The sequence below is a fragment of the Carlito syrichta genome, unplaced genomic scaffold, assembly GCF_000164805.1.
Source record: "Carlito syrichta isolate Samal-C Ts95f unplaced genomic scaffold, Tarsius_syrichta-2.0.1 Scaffold287766, whole genome shotgun sequence".
NCBI classification, from domain to species: Eukaryota; Metazoa; Chordata; class Mammalia; order Primates; family Tarsiidae; genus Carlito; species Carlito syrichta.
In genome coordinates, this window is record NW_007231862.1 from 203,664 (window position 1) to 223,707 (window position 20,044).

A 20,044-nucleotide genomic window follows, 5' to 3' on the forward strand; every position below is an offset into this window, starting at 1 on the left:
TATAAGGTGTAAATGTTTGGAGGCACAGACAATTCTAAATACTGGACCATCATTCAGAAAAGAATCCTCTATTCGGAGGGAAGGAAACAGGTCACATTCCTTCTAAAGTTTGAATATAGGGGGAGAAAATATTTTTACCTTCCCAGAACCTTTCAGAAGGCGAAGGTACCATGTGTTCCTTGTGAGAGACCATTTCCCTACCACAGAGACAGATATATGCTTGCAATAGGGCTATGGATGCCCCTTTCCAAGATTGTGGTGGCAAGACATCTACCCTGTCTTGGATTTTATTGTTTGTGGTTCCTTTTTTTTGAAGCTGGAATGAGAGAAAATGTTTATTTTGAAAAACAGCATCTTAGCTTGGTAGAATCAAGTGTGAACTAGTGCATTCATGCAAAATCTAGGGACTTTGATAAAGACAGATTTCTGTCCAGCTAATATACCCATATTGGCTCAATGTTTGAGAGAGTGGGTGCCCTCTGTTTTTTTAAGAGGTGAAATGAGGCAGCATTTTGTTTTGCAGCTGATATGATATGAGGCATTAGCATTAGCATTTTCTTTAAATTGTTGCAAACCTTCCTATGAGGAAGTCATTCTTATCTTTACACCACAATTGAGAAAACAGGAAGATGTGAGAAAAGATCTGCACTCTGGTTATCCTGAAAACCAACCTTACATCCCTTCACTTTGTATTTGGCCTTATTTTTAGTTTCTTGTTTTCACCATTCTTTTATTTTACAGCATTCACAATTTTAGGACAATGAAATTGTGTGCACTTCGTTGTAAAATACCCTATTTTTATGGTGATTGGAAATTTGTCTTTTTTCCTCCTACCTTCCTGTCTTTCTTTCTACTTTTCTTTCTTTCCCAGTTTGTTACTTTATTTAAAAAAATTACTAAAGGGATGGGGCAACAATACCTGAATGACAAAGTTAAAAATGTATATTAACACATTTTTGAAACCCAGAAAGTCATTTATAAGGCAATGTCCTAGATATCATATTATACAGTAAATATATACATATATGCATTCTTCTTCAATTTCAAAATATATAATAACTATAAGTTATTGTTTATTATTAAAAAGTGGTCATATAAAAATAAAAATCTCCCTCAACCTCTATTTTCCTCTCTAGAAGTGAGTCTTTTTAGCTATTATACTTCTAGATATTGTTATATTTTAATATGAATACAATCATACACTACTTAATGACTGGGGTATGTTCTGGGATATGCATCATTAGACTCTTTCTTCATGTGCGAACATCAGAGAATGAACTTACCCAAGCCTACATGGCACAGCCTACTACAAACCTAGGCTGCGTGGTGTAGTCTTATTGATCCTAGGCTACACCCCTGCACAGTGTGTCACTGCACTAAATACGGTAAGCAGCCACGGTATGTTAGCGTTTGTGTATTTAAACATATCTAAGCATAGAAAAGGCACAGTGAAAATGCCACACAAAAGATGAAAAATGGTACACCTGCATATGGCACATGTCATATGAGTCAATGAGTGAGTGGTCAGTAAATGTGAAGGCCTAGGATGTTCCTGTGCACTAGTGTGGGTTCTATAAACACTGCATACATAGGTTACATTAAAATGATTTAAATTTTTTATTCAATAATAAACTAACCTTATGTTTACTGTAACTTTTTAATTTTATAACTGGTCGATTTTTTTTGTTTTTTGACTTTTTTTGTAAAATCACTTAGCTTAAAATACACATTGTACAACTGCACAAAAATATTTTCTCTCATTATACTCATATTCTGTACATTTTTTCTATTTTTTTCCTAAATTTTTATTTTTGCTGAAACTAAGACACAAGTGCACACATTAATATAAGTCTACATGGGTCAGGGTCATCAATATCACTGCCTTCCCCCTCCACATCTTGTTCCACTGAAAAGTCTTCAGAGGCAATAACATACATGGAGTGATCATCTTCCATAGTAACAATGCCTTCTTCTGGAACACCACCTGAAGGACCTGCCTAAGGCTCTTCTTAAGAAGCTAGAACCACCATAGATGCAGTTGGTTGTTGACCAAAGGGTTGTTATGTGGCTCATGACTGTATACATTTCTACAGATAGAGAGTTTATCACCAAAATAAATGGAGTCATGCTATATATAATCTCATTATACATTATATTTTGCTTTTCATTTTTTGAAATTAATATTTTTTGGACAAAATTCCTGGTGATGATAAATTATATATATCATATATATCAAAGAGAGATAAATAGATATAGATAGACATGGATATATATACACATATATAGATATATACGTAGAGATAAATATATATATTTGTCTCAATGCAGTTATTGTTTCCAGTTCATACTGGCATCACTGTCTATTAAATCAAGTTTGTAACGTTAAATAATGTATATATATTATTTCTGAATATTATTTATTTCAATCAATGTTATAATGAAGATTTTTGATGATGTGCATTTACTGATTTTGGGTTAATAAATGCAGGGCAGATTCCTAGCTGTGAAATTAACAAGGCAAAGAGAAAAGCATGCAATTTAGCACTTTATGGAAGACAGATATTTCTTTTGTTAAGAAAACATGTACAATGTCAAGGAATATGTGTATTTAAAATAGGGACTTTTTTCTTTTTAAAGACCTCTCCAAAGACATTATTCCAATTTCAGCTCTTACCAAAAGTTTATGAATGTGCGTTTATTTCCCGCACTTTACAAACTCTGAATACGACCACACTTTTTGCTATTTACCTATCTGAAAATCTAATATCTTTATATTTGTGTTTTAATTGTCGTATCTTCTATTATCAATAAGAATATTTCTAATGTTTTAAGTCACTTGTTTGTAAATCATTTTCTCATGAACTGTTTCTTCAAGTAATTACCTATTTTTATTTTGTTACATCTTTTGTCAAGTTTTTGAAAAAAAAATACAGCTTTTCAGTTGTCTTGTTGAAATTTTCTACTGTAGTCATTATCTTGAGATTTCATTAGTAGTGTTTCCTAGAGTGCAGAATTTTTAAATATGCAATCATATTTATCCATATTTTATTCAACTTTTGAGAATTGTAGCTTGGTTTGTAAAGTTTACTTAAAAGCAGGATGACTAATAAAAAAAGAGAGAGAGAAGTAGTATGCTTTCTTATAGTAACTGTATTTTTTAAATGTTTAAATATATAATCTGTAATTTGTTTTGGTGTTAGAGATAAAGAAGGGATTCATATTCCCTTCCTCCCTTACAAATGCCTTGATAGCTGTCATGTTTTAATTATATTTTCAAAGACTGCTTAAATATATGTTAAGATAGTTTATCTCCGTTAGGCTTTTTTTTTTTTTTTCAGAGTTTCTCTGCCTAGACACACTGGCTGATGTTCCTATTCTGTGTTCACATAACACTACAGCCTTATGAAGCATTCACAGAAGCCTTTATATATTTACCAAAGTTTTATATAGTTCATATATTTATAGTTATTTTTAAAATATCAAAGCATGCTTATTAGATATGAAAAGTACATTTTATTGTTAACATCTTAAATGTAAAAGCTACAAAAAATGTAAAATGAAATTGCCAAGATCTCAAAATTGTTCTCGTTGGCTTGTCATAGAAGAGTTTGGAGCCATAACCTAAATTATGTACTCATTCCTATTATTACATTTTTATTTGTATAAATATAAGGGTACAAGCGAAATTTTGTTACATGCATATAGTGTATAGTAGTGAAGTCTTAGCTTTGAGTGTATCTATCACCTGAATATGAAGATGTACTGAGTGTGTCTCTGTCCTTATGTCTGTAAGACTTGTGGTTTATCTCACCAAAAAGTTTTGCTTTGATGTGATACAATGTCGGAACTGGAATCTGATAGAGGATTCTGCATATATGTTTGAATTAGCACACTGCAATTATATTATCTGTTACAAAATTGTTTTGATCTATTTTTTTCCTCAAGCAATATATATTACTTTGAAATTTAAAAAAATACTCTATTTCTTCAATACTGGCCATAATTAAGAGATTTTATATGTGTTTTGCTTTGATAATATTCTTTATTTTCTCTCATACATTATTTATCTACACAGGGTAATTAAAAATTACCTCAAAAATAATAACCAAAGAAATGTAGTGTTCTTTTGAGATCAAGAGTAGATAAGGTAATCTCTTAAAATGGATATTTACTAAGTACTCTTAATAGATTATTTGGGGGCTCCATTTTGGGTCTTTAAGGTTTTTGGTAGCAGCTTAGGATCTCAAGTTTCTGGAACAGTTAATGATTGGGCCATGGCAGGATTTATCTTTCATTTCATTGAGTTTAAAGGCAATGCCAGCAGTGGTTAAGGATGAGTACTCTCAGCCTGGATTCAAAGTCAGCTCCGTTACTTTCTACATATAAGAATTTGCTTAATACATGTGTACATGTTTCAGTTTTCTTTTTCTGTAGGTGGGGACATAATAATGATAGTGCCAAATCTATATTATTGTTGTTGTGGCTAAATGAGTAAATATATGTAAAGAGCATAGGTGAGTGCGTGGCTTATGGTAAGTGCTCCCTTAATATTGGCTGTTAGTATGATTAGTGTCAATATTTCTGTTCAGATGCAGTAGAGATGGACAGAACTAATGACAGCACAAAAAACCATTTCATCCTTTTGGGATTTTCTGACCGCCCCCATCTGGAGAGCATCCTCTTTGTGGTCATCTTGATAGCCTACCTCCTAACCCTAGTGGGCAACACCACCATCATCCTTGTGTCTCGGCTGGACCCCCAGCTCCACACCCCCATGTACTTCTTTCTCACCCACCTCTCCTTCCTGGATCTCAGCTTCACCACCAGCTCCATCCCCCAGCTGCTCTACAACCTCAGTGGACGTGACAAGACCATCAGCTATATGGGCTGTGCCATCCAGCTCTTTCTGTTCCTGGGCCTGGGTGGGGTGGAATGCCTGCTCCTGGCTGTCATGGCATATGACCGGTTTGTAGCTGTCTGCAAGCCCCTACACTACATAGCGATCATGAATCCCAGGATTTGCTGGAGCCTGGTGTCAGTGGCTTGGAGCTGTGGGGTGGCCAATTCCTTGGCCATGTCTCCAGTGACCCTACATCTACCCCGCTGTGGGTACCACAAGGTGGACCACTTCCTGTGTGAGATGCCAGCCTTGATCCGCATGGCCTGCGTCAACACTGTGGCTGTCGAAGGCACTGTCTTTGTCCTGGCAGTGGGCATTGTGCTGTCCCCCTTGGTGTTCATCCTGGTCTCTTATGGCTACATCGTGAGGACTGTGTTACAAATCCAGTCAACATCAGGGAGGCAAAAGGTCTTCAACACCTGTGGCTCCCATCTCACTGTGGTTTCACTCTTCTATGGAAACATCATCTACATGTACATGCAGCCAGGAAACAGCTCTTCCCAGGACCAGGGCAAGTTCCTCACCCTCTTTTACAACATCGTCACCCCGCTCCTGAACCCCTTGATCTACACTCTCAGAAACAAAGAGGTGAAAGGAGCACTCAGAAGACTGTTGCTTGGGAACAGAGAGGTAGGAAAGGAGTAAGGACATCTCCAGCCTGACTGTCCACATCTGCTCCATGCAGGGCTGTTGGCGGCATGTGGAGCTACTAGGCCACATCTGGTCCTAGCCTGGGACTCTTGACTTCTTTGCCTTTTCCTGGGCTTCCATAAAGCTGTTTCAGTTCCAGCAGTAAATGTTTATGAGCGAATGGTGTAACACCTAACATTCCCAAGCCCTTCTAAAAGATCAATAAAGTAGATGTAAACAACAACATGAGATAAATTGTTGTAAAGATCAGTTCCCACCAACTTATACCAGAGTGCCAAGTAGGAAAAAGCTCTTCTTAATCAGATCTTGTTTTTGTTATTGTTTTTTTTAAAAAAACTCTTTAAAAGCATTGGTGGTGTCTTAGTCAGAATTACCCCAAATTTATCACTGCTGTTGACACGGACCAAGTTCATGGAATTTAACACAGTTGAAGTTTTTATTTTCCAAACTCCCATCAAACTTTTTCACCAATTCATAGAGATTTTTCTATCTGTCTCCAAAAACTGGTGTAAGATTCTGTATAAGTTATAAAGTTAACCTGTAAGTAATGAGACATGGGTCATTTAAATCTTAAAGCATCTTGTTTCTCAGGTATGTTTTTATTATATTGGTAGGGAAGACCTGATGCTTAAGTTCCTGCTTCGTGCCAGCTGCTCTTATTCATCTAATCCTCTCAGCTTTTGTGGGAGGTCAGCATGGTTATTATTATCCCCATTTGACCCACTTGGTTCTTGAGACTTGAGGGTTAAATCATTTGCTCAAAGAGAACTTAACCAGGATTTACTTTATGTTCTGTCTGACTTCCAATTTTTGCTGTTCCTGTTGTGTGTCATGGAGTTTCAAAAAGCAAAAATTCTTCATCAATTCGACAAGCAGTATCATAGACCTTAGTGGTTAAAGAGCATGGCTAGCTCCTGTTTCTCACATAATGCCGTCAACACCTTCTTCAACTAATACGTGCACAGATTCCCTAGGGTCTTGTTAAAATGTGGATTCTGGTTCTGTAGGAGAGGAGAGGGGCCCAATACTCTGCATTTCTGTATAACTCCCGGGTAATGCTCTCACTCTTGCGATTCAGACCACATTTTAAGGACTTAAAAATACATTACCCACTGTTGTCTTTCCAGGTTTTAAGGGGGCAGACATATTCTGGAGGAAGCTGAGATAGCATTTGTAGACCAAACAGGGCAGGTCAACTAGTTTAGGTATGGGGGAATGGAAAAATGACTTAGCAGGCTAAGAATCTCCTTGTGTCTTATAACTGACATGAAACTGACACAATATCCCCTGATCTATAACTGAGATGAAATTGACCCAGAAAAGCTAGATAAAAGCCAGTACTCCCTGCCCACCAGAGCACCTCCATCTTGGATATCACAGCACTCTCCCCACCAATGTGTACTTTCTGTTTATAATAAAGTACGTTCCTTGTCATCCTTGAATTCTTTCCTGCCACAGAGTCAAGAGCCTGGTCCCAGTTTGGGTAGATAATTGTACCTCTCAGGAAGACACTTCCCACTCTCCAAAGGATCAACCAACAGTGCTAGGCCTCACTGGGAATGCTGTGTCTCTCCCACTGAGTGATCTTCCCCAAGTCCACTGTCTTCACAAGGGGAAATGAAAAGTGGGAGGGGGTGATGTGGAAAGCCTGGCTAAGGACAGTACTCACTTCTCTGCCTTCACGTGGGCTCTCAGTCCCCTCAGCTACACAGACTCTCCTTCTCAGTAGTCCTGCCCTGCTGCCCTCTCTTTCTAACTTCTGGCCTCCACATCTCACCTCCAAGGTCACCAGCCCCAGGAGGGCATTTTAGTGTAAACAAACCAGAGCCCACTGAAAAGGGGATTCCTGTGCATCTAGGGACCCTAGTCTCAACATTCACAACTGCTGTTCTAAAGAAGTAGTGATGTGGATAGGTTTGTGGTGAATGAAAAACGAGGGTTATCATGTGATAGTTGGGATTTACTCCCAATTCTACAACTTCGTAAATTATATGTTAAATAAAAAGCTATTCAATGACACCTGTTAAAGTGTGGTAAGGAAGGTATATTTAGGACCATTGAGACAAATGTAGGGACCATGCAACAGGGTCTTGTAGGGAGAAGAGAGACTGGGCTAAACTCTGAATACAGCATAGTCAAGTGAGAATTTATAACCAGGGAACAGTGTGGAGTTGGTGGTTGGAAATTTATTAAGAGAAAACATTAGGAAAGAGGGAGATTCTGACTAAACCAACCTAATGGAGATTCCTGATGATGACAGAATTCCTGCTGAAGACCAGATATCACCCCGGGGATGGTGGAGGATAAGGAATCCTGATCAGATATCCAGTATGATCAGATATTGAGAATGAGATGTTCTTGCTAAACTGAGTCAGCAGGGGTTTTTTGTTTGTTTGTTTTATTTGTTGGAGCTGAATTATACAAAGAAAAGTAAAAATGGGCCTAAGAAAAGGTTCAGAAGGCTAACTAAAGTTTGGCCAAGCAAAGAATCTTTGTCAGGTGTTGAATAATCTAAAAGGAAGTTTAGGCATGTGTGCGTTGAGTAATTTTACTCAGCAGTAGATAAATAATTCTCCATTCATCTAATAAAGAAGTATGCCAGTGTCCCAGGGATTTAGAAAGAACCCACTAGATGTTCTGAGTGAATTCATGGAGCATGCCTGGGGGGTTCTGAAGTTTCTGGGGTTCCTGCAGGGAAAACAAATTAAGTTTGCCTAATTCTAAGGAATGAAAATGGTTGGTTTGTACAATGCTGAGTGATTTTTATTGTGTTTCCTCTGATCATCTCATCACATAGAGTCACCAATAGGGATAATTTATGTGGAATTGTGCAAGATGCTCAACTCATGACATCTGAGTCAAGGTAAGGTCGGTTTCCTTGGAGTCTGTGCTCATAGAAAACAGTGGTAGGTGAGATATCTCCCACTCTTTTGTGCTATGGCAAGTGCTACCTGCAAAGAAAGATACCTTCCCACATGATTCAGATAAGTCAACTCTATACTCTTCCTCAGACTCCTGTAAAACTTGAATGACATCTTGTAGAAGTGCAGGTAATTGAAAAGAAAGCAACTGATGGCAACTCTGCCTGTGGATTTTTCAGTATCCTTGTAAAGATAAACCACCACTACCTCCATGTTGGAGGAGTCAAAGTGGTCTCTAGGCTGCCAGGCTGATTCCCTTGGGACCTGGTACCAGCTACCCAGCAGTGACCTCCACTGTTAGCACGTGGGACATGCAGACATTGCAGTCACCAGTTCACCCTTGGTGTGGGGAAACCTTTTCATTAAGCATCTGATCTCCACTGACTCCATGGCCTCTTTATACCTGAGTCCATGGAACAAGTGATACAGGGGCTGTGAGAGAGCAACTGACATCCACAGGAACATTCTTCTGCTCTCAACTTATCATGAGCAGTTAGTGTAACTCTATCAATGACAATATAAATTTGGCACTCTTATTATTCACCACTCACAGGAAATTAAAGTGAGGCACTTTTGTGTTGAGTAAACTGCCATATGTAGAAAAGAAGCAGAGCTGGTATGTAAACATGGAACCTTTAAAATGTCCTTGTTCCGTTCCTTTGGTTCTGGGAATGTTGTTGAGGAGCTGTCATTGAAGAGGAATCATATTGTATCAGAAATGGGAGATGCAGGATACCATGCCAGGACAAGTAGCCTGGGAGCTGGGCATGTGTGCTCATTAGAAGGCTAAATCTGTGTTTGCCCATGGAGACCTCTGACAAATAAGCTGACCTAGACAGGTTAGTAATGAAGTATCTGGGCCATCTAAGGAGTCCATATCACACTTGTAAAACCAATAAAGCCTATGTTGAGTAAACAGGAATATTGGACTTAGGACAACTAAAAGGATGTCACAGTCTTTCATGCAATTTTTGTTGCTAGATAAGGAGAATCAGAATAAAATTGAAGACAGGTCCCATAATATTCTAGATTTGTACTAGAGATCTTGTACCTGACTTTACCCAAGAGATAATTCGAATCATTTACACAGATAACTATGCACTAGAGAAAAGGAAGTGCATACTTTGGTAGGCTAATGAATGCTAACACAGATAAATCATTAATTAGTGGCTTCTTATGGGCATTATGTGTCAAACAGTTTTATTTCAAATAGCCAAACCCAAATGACACAGTATTGTAGACCCATAGTTATTCTTACAGCCCAGAGAAAATAATTGAAATACTCAGAAACTGGTGAAATGTCGACATTGACTTCCTGGTCCTTAGAATAGAGTAGGACGGTCAAAAGGCTAAGCAATACTGTCACGTGAAGGAAATAAAAATGATGAGTGCTTTATCCCATAGTTTAAAGATGTGGGAGTGGAGATAACTAAAATAACACCACTTATTTTTTTTTTTTTTACTTTTTCTAATGCAGAATAGCTCTTAGACTTGCAGTGTATTATCTGCAATTAAGTAGATGGTGATACCTGTTACAACTCCTGTCCAATATGTAGTCTTAGTGGAATAAACCATTATTTGTCCTTAATATTCTTCATTTTCCAATGAGGATTTAGTTCAAATGTTATATAATCAAAGGTTGATCATAAGTGTGACAATGAAGTAGAAACAGCTAAAACTCAATCCAGCTTTGACAATGAAGCATTGATGTTGGTATCTCCATGGAAGATATCTGTCAATAGGTACAAAGTTAAAGTTAGAAAAGTAAGTTCTGGTGTTTTAGTGCACAATAAGGTGACAATAATAAAAAAAAAGTATTGTATATTTCAAAATAATTAAAAGAGAGGATTTTTGCTTTTCTTACTACAAAGAAATGGTAAATGGATGAGGTGATGGATTTTCTAATTACACTAATTTAATCATTACACAATATATACATGCATTGAAACATCACACTGTGCCTCATTGGTATGTACAGTTATTATGAGTCAATGAAAAATAAAATAAATTAAATGATAATGAAGGAAGATGTGGATTATGGAAACTGGAGATCTAACACAACTGGAAGAGATTAATTTGGGGAATAATAGATGTCAATTTTGCATCAGATATAGAAGACAACCAGATTAGATTCGATAAGATTGACCATCCTCAACCAGACACATGTGTCAACATTCATACACAAGATGCCTGCTGTCTTATATCATCTTGTTGTAGGTGAAGAAAAAATGTGCAACATGTATTTTCTAGATTTCACACACTCAAGGTATGGTTTTAGTGCAAATCTAAGCTGGAGATAAACTAATACAAGAATTACTAACTTCCCTCTGTTCTAAAAACAGCAAAATAATACACTTCCCATGTACATTGTGTAGGTTTGTTATGATACCACCAGTCTCTGTAGCCTGTTGTGTGGCAACAGACCGATACAGCAAACAGCAGAAATTGCATCAGAAAAAGAACTCAATTGTTATAGGGCAGCCAAACAAGGAGACAGGAGGAATTCTCAAATCCACCTCTTGAAGAGGTTCTGGGTTAGGGTTTTTAAGGGAATTGTGGCAGGCAAGGGGCTGGATAATTGGGGTCGCTGATTGGTCAGGGTGAGGAGGTAAAATCAACAGGGTGTAGAAAACTGAACTCTTCAATTCAATCAGCTCCTTGGTGGGGGCACTCAGACTAGTTAGCATTAGTAGTTTCACTGGAATGCAAGATCTGAAAAGGAGCTCACTTGGAAAACTTGAGGTTTCTCAACATTAAAGATGTTATCTATAGGAACAATTAAGAGAAGTTAGTGTCTTTGTGACCTGGTTGATATATTTTGGATTGTTGTCACCTCCATATCCATGTTGAAATGTGACTCCCAGTGTTGGATATGATGCCTAGCCAGAGGTCATTGGATCATGGGGGCAAAAGCCTCAAGAATATCTTGGTGACATTCTCATGGTAATGTGTGAGTTCTTATTCTATTAGTTCACTCAAGAATTAGTTATTTAAAAGAGCCTGGCTCTACCACCTCTTTCTCTCTTGCTTCTGCTCTTGCTGTGTGACCCACCTGATCCCTCTCCATTTTCTGCCATGATTGTAAACTGCCTGAGACTTCATCAGAACTATGAGCCAAAAATGAACCCCTTTCTAAAATAAATTACCCACCCTCAGTTATTTCTTTATACCAATGCAAAATGGGCTAAGATACTGATCTACCTGACTTATGGGCAGTTAACAACTATAAGGATAAGCTTACTAACAGCTAATGTTGAACTGTTCTAAGCTTATTCTTTTGTCAAAACACCTGGTAATTGATTTTATTAATTAATAAAGACCATTTTAGGTGTTTTTCTTCCTGTTATTTCACATTCATTGAATTCTCTATTTTGGAATAGCCAACTTTCTGTTTTTACAGATTTTGCTGATTTCCTATCCATCCCAGTATTTATTTTCTCTCTGATGTAATCCCAATATCTTCTGTTGATATTGCTACCATTCTGTTATGACCTAATCTCAATGAAAATGAAGAAGAGCTTTAGCATTTTTTAAGCTGTGTTGTGGCCCTCTGCTATCATATTCATATTCTTATTCACCAAGAAGAAAGAATTAAATGGATCATACAGATTAAAAAATGTAGAAAGGTGTTTACATTTATTTGAATTAAATTAATGAAATTCACCATTATGACTCAGTGTGGGAAGATCAGGCTGGAGATCTAAGGTCAGTCTTATTTGTCAGTCCATATGGGGAGAGTGAAGTAAGAGCCCGACTGCAGAGACATACTGAGAAGAGCAAGTCTACAGTTGTGGATGTACCCCAAATCTCCTGGGGAAAGCTTCCAGCACTGGGACTCATTATACCATTTTCTCCTTCCTCCTTCTATCTCTTTGAGGCAATTAGCATGTTTTTTGTTTCTTCTGTGCTCCAATTCTCCTAGTGGAGCCTGTCTTTTGTACCGGTAGGAAAAATAAGGTAAAGATATCTTTTACTTGCTTGAAAGCATGGAACAAACACTTTGGCTATTGTTAGTAAATTAGATAGCCAGTTTTATTTCATAAACAATATGTTTCATGATTTGTTTTCATGCAATTGCTAGGTTGATTGATATTGCCAAGCTATCATATTACTGTATCTCTTTCATTGCCACAAACTTTATAATCAAATTAGGAATATATTTGCATTAAAAAGTTACTAAATGAGAGAATAGATTGCTAGTTCAAATCTAACCAGTGAACTTTTAGAGCTAAAGTACAAATGTATAAAAATAATAATGCATATGCTGACACTCCTTCTTCAAATTAAGAAGAAATTAAATTTGAAAATTCATGTTTTTCCCACAGCCTGTGCTATATCATTTTCCTCATTCTGTAGAAGAGATGCAGGAATCATTTGAACCCTAATTCTACTGACCTTAAGACAAGAATGTAGAAAAAGGAGGAAATGCTGTTCTGTAACTTCTAATATGGGGATGATTAAGCCTCGTTTGGCTTGTGATAGTAAGTACAGCTTGGAAACAAAAGGGAAAGATGAAATGGTTCATCAGCATTTATATACATTGTGAGTTAATTTTATATTTTTGACTAAAAAAAGCTTATAAGAACATTTTCTATCAAGAAAAAACAAACAAACACGGTTTCAGGTTTTCTCATTTTTTGACACAGGCAGAGGAAAAAAATACAGGTATACAAGACACAGAAGTAGAATTGATTTCCCCTCGTAATTTCTACTTCTGAACCTCCCAATGTACACACAAATGATCCCTGGGGAATTTGAAGAGGCCCAAAGCATCGAAATCCCTGTGGTTTCAGTCCTCTTTGCTCTGTCTCCTAGGAGTCTCCCTAAGGGGACAATCTTTCTGACATTACCTCCATAAAAACCCTCTATTCAGGAGAGTTGAGGTTTTTTGGAGTTATATAGGAAGAAGTGAAGCTCAGGGGTGATTCCTATCTTCTCGCTCTCCCATGGGTCTCTCCTCTGCTTTATAACATTGGAAAGAATCACTCACAATTCACCAGCTTCAGGCTGGATCTACTTTTGACACAAGACTGAGAAGACAAATGGCCATCAGAAATCACAGAGCAGGGTGGTTTGCTGGTGTTTCAACATCCATCTTTAGTGCTTCTATAATCAGACAACCTTAGCTTCTGTGACTCTGCACTTAAGTTACTTGGCAGCATGTCGCCAAAAATAGTGAGTAGGGGTACACATTTGATATTTATTCTGACACTTTCTTCCACTTCTTAGTTTGTGCTTTAGGTTACTAGTTATCAGTATTTTTTTTAATCTTCCAGGGTGTGTATATTTACAAAAGAATAGAATAAAAGCATTTTTCTTCCTGGGGAATTTAATATAATGATGCTAGGAACACCTGGAGATGAACACATGCCACACGTTCACCAATTAAAATTTAAGTAGATAAGAAAGTCATGTAAAAAAAAAAACTAAATGACCAAAATTTATTTCTACTAGTTAATCAAAGAAAATTGCCTATGGGAAATAAATTTTAAACCATACTTCAAAGAAAATAGACAAGAATATGCAAAGTCATATACAATAGAATGGATAAAATGCATCCATATCAATAAAGCCTAGAGTAAAGAAAATTTTGAACTACAGAGGGTTAATCAAAGAAAGTATCTTACAGAAAATAATTTGAATTAAATTTGTTATACACTGATAAGCAGAGATATGGAGAGAAAGAAGAAAGGCAATTCAGGTGTAAGAAAAGATGGATTGGGGGAAGGGGCAGATAACAGAAAGCCACTCCTTCATTCAATTTAATCTACAAGCAAAGTGATTAGTTAGCTGTAGTAGGATAGATAGATGTGAGGAAAAACAATAAAATAGCTAAGGTTGAAGGATGGAGTAATATAAATGTACAATAAAAAACTTTTATGTGATGTGACGGATAACCAGTCCCAGGAACCTGGTTTGATCACTGCCTCCAAACTAAGTGTGTTCTAAGAACAGCACAGAAGTACAGACTTTCTGACAGTGTGTGCATAAAGGTGTCTGTGGCATTCAGAATGTAATCCAAATAAATAGGTAAACAATGTTCCCTGGCAATAAATGGCTTTGTTCTAAATCAAATCTACTTCACATGACTTATTGTATATCTGTTATGTGAGTGCTCAAAGCCAATCCAATAAAGGGAATAATAAGTCATTTCTTCATGCTCAAAGAGTTCCACAAATTAAAATCATAAGCCAAAAGTGGAGACACATGACTAGATATGTGGGTTGAAGGTGTTATTGGAGAAGATAGATATATATGAACAGGTATGTGAATGAAAGAGGGAGACAATCCAACGATTTGTAGAATCATAAGAGCTTCACAGAGGAAGACTGGATCTTGAAAGAAGATGTGAAGAATTTTTCCCAGTAATAATGAACCACATAAGGGGTCTGCTGGAGACAGCAGCATACATGTCAGAGTTTAGGAAACGCTTAGCTCAGGGAGTAGTGACGGGGGGAACAGAAGATATCTAAGGCATTTGGGAGAGATTAGATGTAAAAGAAATCCCTTGCAATTTGTAGGGCTCTTGAAAACCAAGCTAAACTATTTAGGGATTACTCAACAGGTAAATAAAGAAAGGCACAAACACTTTTGGAAGAGAGTGATAATCAGAAGAGTGACTGAGTATCATTAAGAAAGGTAAGGGAAATCTTAGAAGGGAAGAGTTAGAGAAGGAGGGGGAAAGAAAAGAGGAGGAGAACTGTCATAAAACCAAGACCAGGGGCTGGCACAGGAGCAGAACTATCAACAGAGATACACACTGAGATTAGACAGGAGAGTGGGTGAAATTCCTTAGTAAAGCTTATGAGCCCTACTCTCTGCCTTTCTTATATGGTTATATTCTTTAGAAATGAAATTGTGTGTGTCATCAAGGCTTTTCTTATTTAAGATTAGTACTATATTATGAAGTCTAGCTAAAACTCTGGATTATATAAAATTAAATTTTACATACTTAAAAATTGACTCATTAATTCAGAAAAAGCAACCCACCTTAACCTCTATGACATTTAAAGGTGGTATTTTGTTGACTGGAAGCTGATTCAATACTACCTGGATCAATTATTTGAAAAAAAGTGGTTTGTAGCCAAGAGATACAACAAATCGAAAAATAAAAATTAAAAAGTAAAGACTGTTTCAGTGTGAAAATAAAAAACTGTCATCAATAAGGAAGAAAATAGGCATAAAAGAATAATTTCCCCACTTTTACCACAGACTTACGCTTTCATTTCACTAGAGCATAAGAAAACATAAGGCTATTTTTGTTGAAGTCTGTCATGAACTTGCAGAGTAACATGTTATCTAACTTTTCCCATGTTTAAAAAAACCTGGTTAAAAAAAAAATTTTCTTCCCTCTAGATTCATTGAGAATTCAGTAATTATTGCATCAATCAAATAATATATGACAGTCTTCTACTGGATATGGGACAAATACCATGTATTGAAGTTATGGAATAATTCTGGCCATAATTTACATCTTTAAAAACTTGACTCTAAAAGGGAGATTGAAAAATAATTGAATTCACAAGGTACTCTATTTCCATATGAAAAGTACTATATATGGGCTTGACTAGGTTAGATATCAAATTTCTCAAAACTTGAACATGAGGACAACTGAAATTGCAATCTATGGGAGTATCAAAAAGGTGAATAATTCACACCTGGTCCTTATAATTAAAGATCATAGAGACACAGAGCACACAATATAATCTAATTTTCTAAAGTCTGAGTTTTGAGGGAGCAATTGACCTTTCCCTGAAATTAAGAACTGCCAGTTGTTGTCTATCATCTCAGCTACATTCACAAAATATATTAACACAAGAGGAGAGAAGTGAATCAATATCTAGGACGATAACCCAACTTTCTCCCTAGGTTGAGGTATGGTATAAACAAACAAGTTGGCCTTGTTCATATGTAGCTTGTTTTAAGGAATTTAAGAGTTATGGGAAGAGTACAGACTGTTTTATTTTTAAAAATTTATTTTTGTAAATTTTAAAACATTTTTATTTATTTATTTATTTTTAAAATTTTTTTATTTTTATTTATTTTTTTTTTTGAGTTGGAGTCTCACTCTGTCGCCCAGACTGGAGTGCAGTGGAGGCTCCCAGCCACCACAGCCTTGACCTGCTAGGCTCCAGCGATCCTTCCGCCTCAGCCTTCCAAGTACCTGTAACTACAGGCGCACGCTACCACACCCGGCTCATTTTGATTTATTGTAGAGATGAGGTCTCGCCAAGTTGCCTGGGTAGGTCTCGAACCTGTGGGCTCAGGCAATGCACTCACCTCAGCCTCCCAAAGGCGCGGGATTACAGGCTGAGCCACCGAGCCTGGCATTTTGAAACATTTTTACATTCAAAAGATATTTTTCATTTTTTAGGAAAATGTCCTCTATATATTGTTTGTTGATTTAGTCTATTCTTTTTTATCATTAAAATGTTTTATTTTTAATTTTGAACAAAATTTGTGCTCTTTTTAAAAACGACTTTTAGGTTTTGTGTTTTGTTTTAAATAGCTTTCTCCCACATTTTATTTTTTTCTATCCAATTCTGTTTATTTTCATCTATTAAGCTATGTAGACACATATATACATATTTTAATGAGACGTTTCCAATGCTGTTAGCATAATAGGAATACAGAGTGACTGCAAATTACTTTTTTTCCCCCTTCAATTTTTTATTCTCTTGAGGTACAGTAGAGATGGACAGAACCAATAACAGCACCCAAAGTCACTTTATCCTTTGGGGGTTTTCTGATCATCCCCATCTGGAGAGGATCCTCTTTGTGGTCATCTTGATAGCATACCTCCTCACACTGGTGGGCAACACTACCATCATCCTGGTGTCCTGGCTGGACCCCATCCTTCACACCCTATGTACTTCTTCCTCACCCACCTCTCCTTCCTGGATCTCAGCTTCACCACCCTCAGCTCCATCCCTCAGCTGCTCCATAACCTCAGTGGACATGATAAGACCATCAGCTATAGAGGCTCTGCTGTCCAGCTCTTTCTTTTCCTGGGCCTGGGTGGGGTGGAGTGCCTGCTCCTGGCTGTCATGGTATATGACCGGTTTGTGGCTGTCTGCAAGCCCCTACACTACATGATTATTATGCATCCACAGCTCTGTCTGGCTTTAGTGTCCCTTGCTTGGGGCTGTGGGGTGGCCAACTCTTTATTTATGTCTCCAATGACCTTGTGGTTACCCCGCTGTGGGTACCTCAAGGTGGATCACTTCCTCTGTGAGATGCCAGCCCTGATCCGCATGGCCTGTGTCAACACAGCTGCCGTTGAAGGTATTGCCTTTATTCTGGCTGTTGGTATTATCCTGTCCCCCTTGATGTTTATCCTGGTCTCTTATGGCTACATTGTGAAGGCTGTGTTAAATATCCAATCATCCTCTGGAAGGCACAAAGTCTTCAACACCTGTGGTTCCCATCTCACTGTGGTCTCTCTTTTCTATGGAAACATCATCTACATGTACATGCAGCCAGGAACTAACTCCTCCAAGGACTAGGGCAAGTTTCTCACCCTCTTTTACAACATCGTCACCCCACTCCTGAATCCCCTGATCTATACCCTTAGAAACAAAGAGGTGAAGGGGGCACTAAGAAGATTGATTCTGGGAAATCTACATTTCAGAAATAAATTGCAATAAAAGACAGAGATAAGAACCCCTGCTTATGCTACAACCTTCTAAAACTCACATTTAATCATTTTCTTATATGACCAGCATCTGTCAGAGTTTGGGCAGAACTCATCACAGTGTTCTGCCCAATCTTATTTTTGTGTGTGTGAAGCATGCAAGAAGACATCATTTCTGATATCCAAGAACAATTCTCCTTGATGTAAGGTCTATTGACCATGGCCAATGCACACACATCTAGACAGTTCACATACTGTTCTACAAAGCTAGGGATGATGAGAAAAATCATGTCTTCTAGTCAGTCTAGAAAAGTAAGGAAGTGAAAGATGGAATTTCTTTTACCCAGACCTTCTGAAATGTTTGACTGTCACTTAGAGTACATTGACCATATCATTCTAATTATTCACTTTTACTAATCATGGTAAGATGCTATCAGCATGGGCAAGAATTTATGTCCCACTTTCATTGTCCTATATCAAAAACAGGCTGGGTGTGGTGGCTCACACCTGAAATCTCAGCACTTTAGGAAGCTGAGGAGGTAGGGTAGCTTATGTCGAAGAGTTGAAGACTAGCCTGAGCAACAGAGTGAGACTTCATCTCTACAAAAATTTTTTAAAATTATCTTCAGCTACTCAGGAGGTTGAAGTGGGAGTATCACATCAATCTGGGAGTTGAAGGTTGTGGTGAACCATGATCCTGCGACTGCAATCCAGCCTTGGTGACAGAGTGAGACCCCAAACAAAAATATAGAGAGAGATATTTATTCATTAAATAACATTTATTGGGTGACTTTTCTGTTTCAACCACTGTTCTAGGTGTGGAGATTAAACATCTGATCAAAACTGACAATGTCTCTGAATTTATAAAATTTAAATGCAAAGTAAAAATGAGTAGAAAGTAAAGTGGTAAATCATTTCTAAAAATGATGATTAACAATTCCTTACATTCTGTACGTACATCTCTTTTCACCAAAAGATAAGCCTTTTAATCTGATCTGTTCATTTGACTTGCTTTAGAAAATAGTAAGTGGCAAAGGTCATGTTGTACCAGCTCTGGACTCAGGTCACCATAGCCCTGGCATCTACTGTCTCTGTTCTCTTGAGTTCCAGCTTCTGCCTGAAGAAGCTCAGACCAGACTGGAGAATAAGGAAAGACTACAGGAAGAGAAATGCATCTGGTCAGACCCCAATCATTCCAGCTTCCAGCAATGTGGGTAAGGCTATGCAACCAGAGTCAATCACTCAGCAAATGCACCTTCTCAAAGGACCCTTAACAAACAGAACACTGAGCAGACGAGCCATTCCTGCTAAGCTAGTTCAAATTGTAGACTCATGAGCAATAGTAATAATGTAGCAGTTTTAAGCCACTAGGTTTGGGGAAGATTTCTTTTGAAGTAATAAATAATATTAGCAAGTGAAATAGAAGCAAAATCAGGAGACTGTTCTTTTCTATACCACACTCTAAAAAGGAGCTATTTAATGTTTGGAATGCTGCTAAAAAAACTGACAAAAGAGACAATGTGTCTAGAGGTGTCAGTGATGTAGACAAAGGATCAGCTGAGAGTGAAATCTCTGTTGGAATGGGATGAAGAGAGAAGGGGATGAGAAAGCGGAGATTTTTTTTTTTCTTTTTAGAAAACAGTCTGTAGCAAGAAAAGAAAATGAATAGATGAAGCAATTGTTAAAGGAGACTGGGATGTTTTGTTTAATAGTTAAAGATGGGTTATGCTAAATATGTTTGTAAATGGAAGCAAATTTTTCAATGGAGGGGAAGGATGCCAGACAGAGGGTCTAATATCGGATTAAGGTCTTTAAATGCCTAATTGGTGATTCATAAGAATTTCAGTAGGAACTAGGGCATTTCTCAACTGTAACCGGCTGAAAGACAGTGTAAATAAACAGATGCCTAAGAGTATTTGTGTTTATGGAGATAATGTG

At 37.4% G+C, this 20,044-nt stretch overlaps 1 protein-coding gene and 1 pseudogene across 1 annotated transcript; both read left to right on the top strand.

Annotated features, from left to right (window-relative positions):
* The first annotated feature begins 4,581 nt into the window (after positions 1 to 4,581).
* On the top strand, positions 4,582 to 5,599 carry LOC103255026 (olfactory receptor 2W3). The gene has a single exon (XM_008052994.1). It carries the CDS (start codon positions 4,601 to 4,603, stop codon positions 5,543 to 5,545), a length of 945 nt encoding a protein of 314 aa, XP_008051185.1. The 5' UTR covers positions 4,582 to 4,600; the 3' UTR covers positions 5,546 to 5,599.
* An 11,740-nt stretch (positions 5,600 to 17,339) lies between these two features.
* Positions 17,340 to 18,024, top strand: LOC103255027 (annotated as a pseudogene).
* Positions 18,025 to 20,044: the final 2,020 nt, after the last annotated feature.

Bases quoted from the DNA above. Each gene is read 5' to 3' on its own strand.
- LOC103255026 (XM_008052994.1), top strand. From the start codon at position 4,601: ATGGACAGAACTAATGACAGCACAAAAAACCATTTCATCCTTTTGGGA.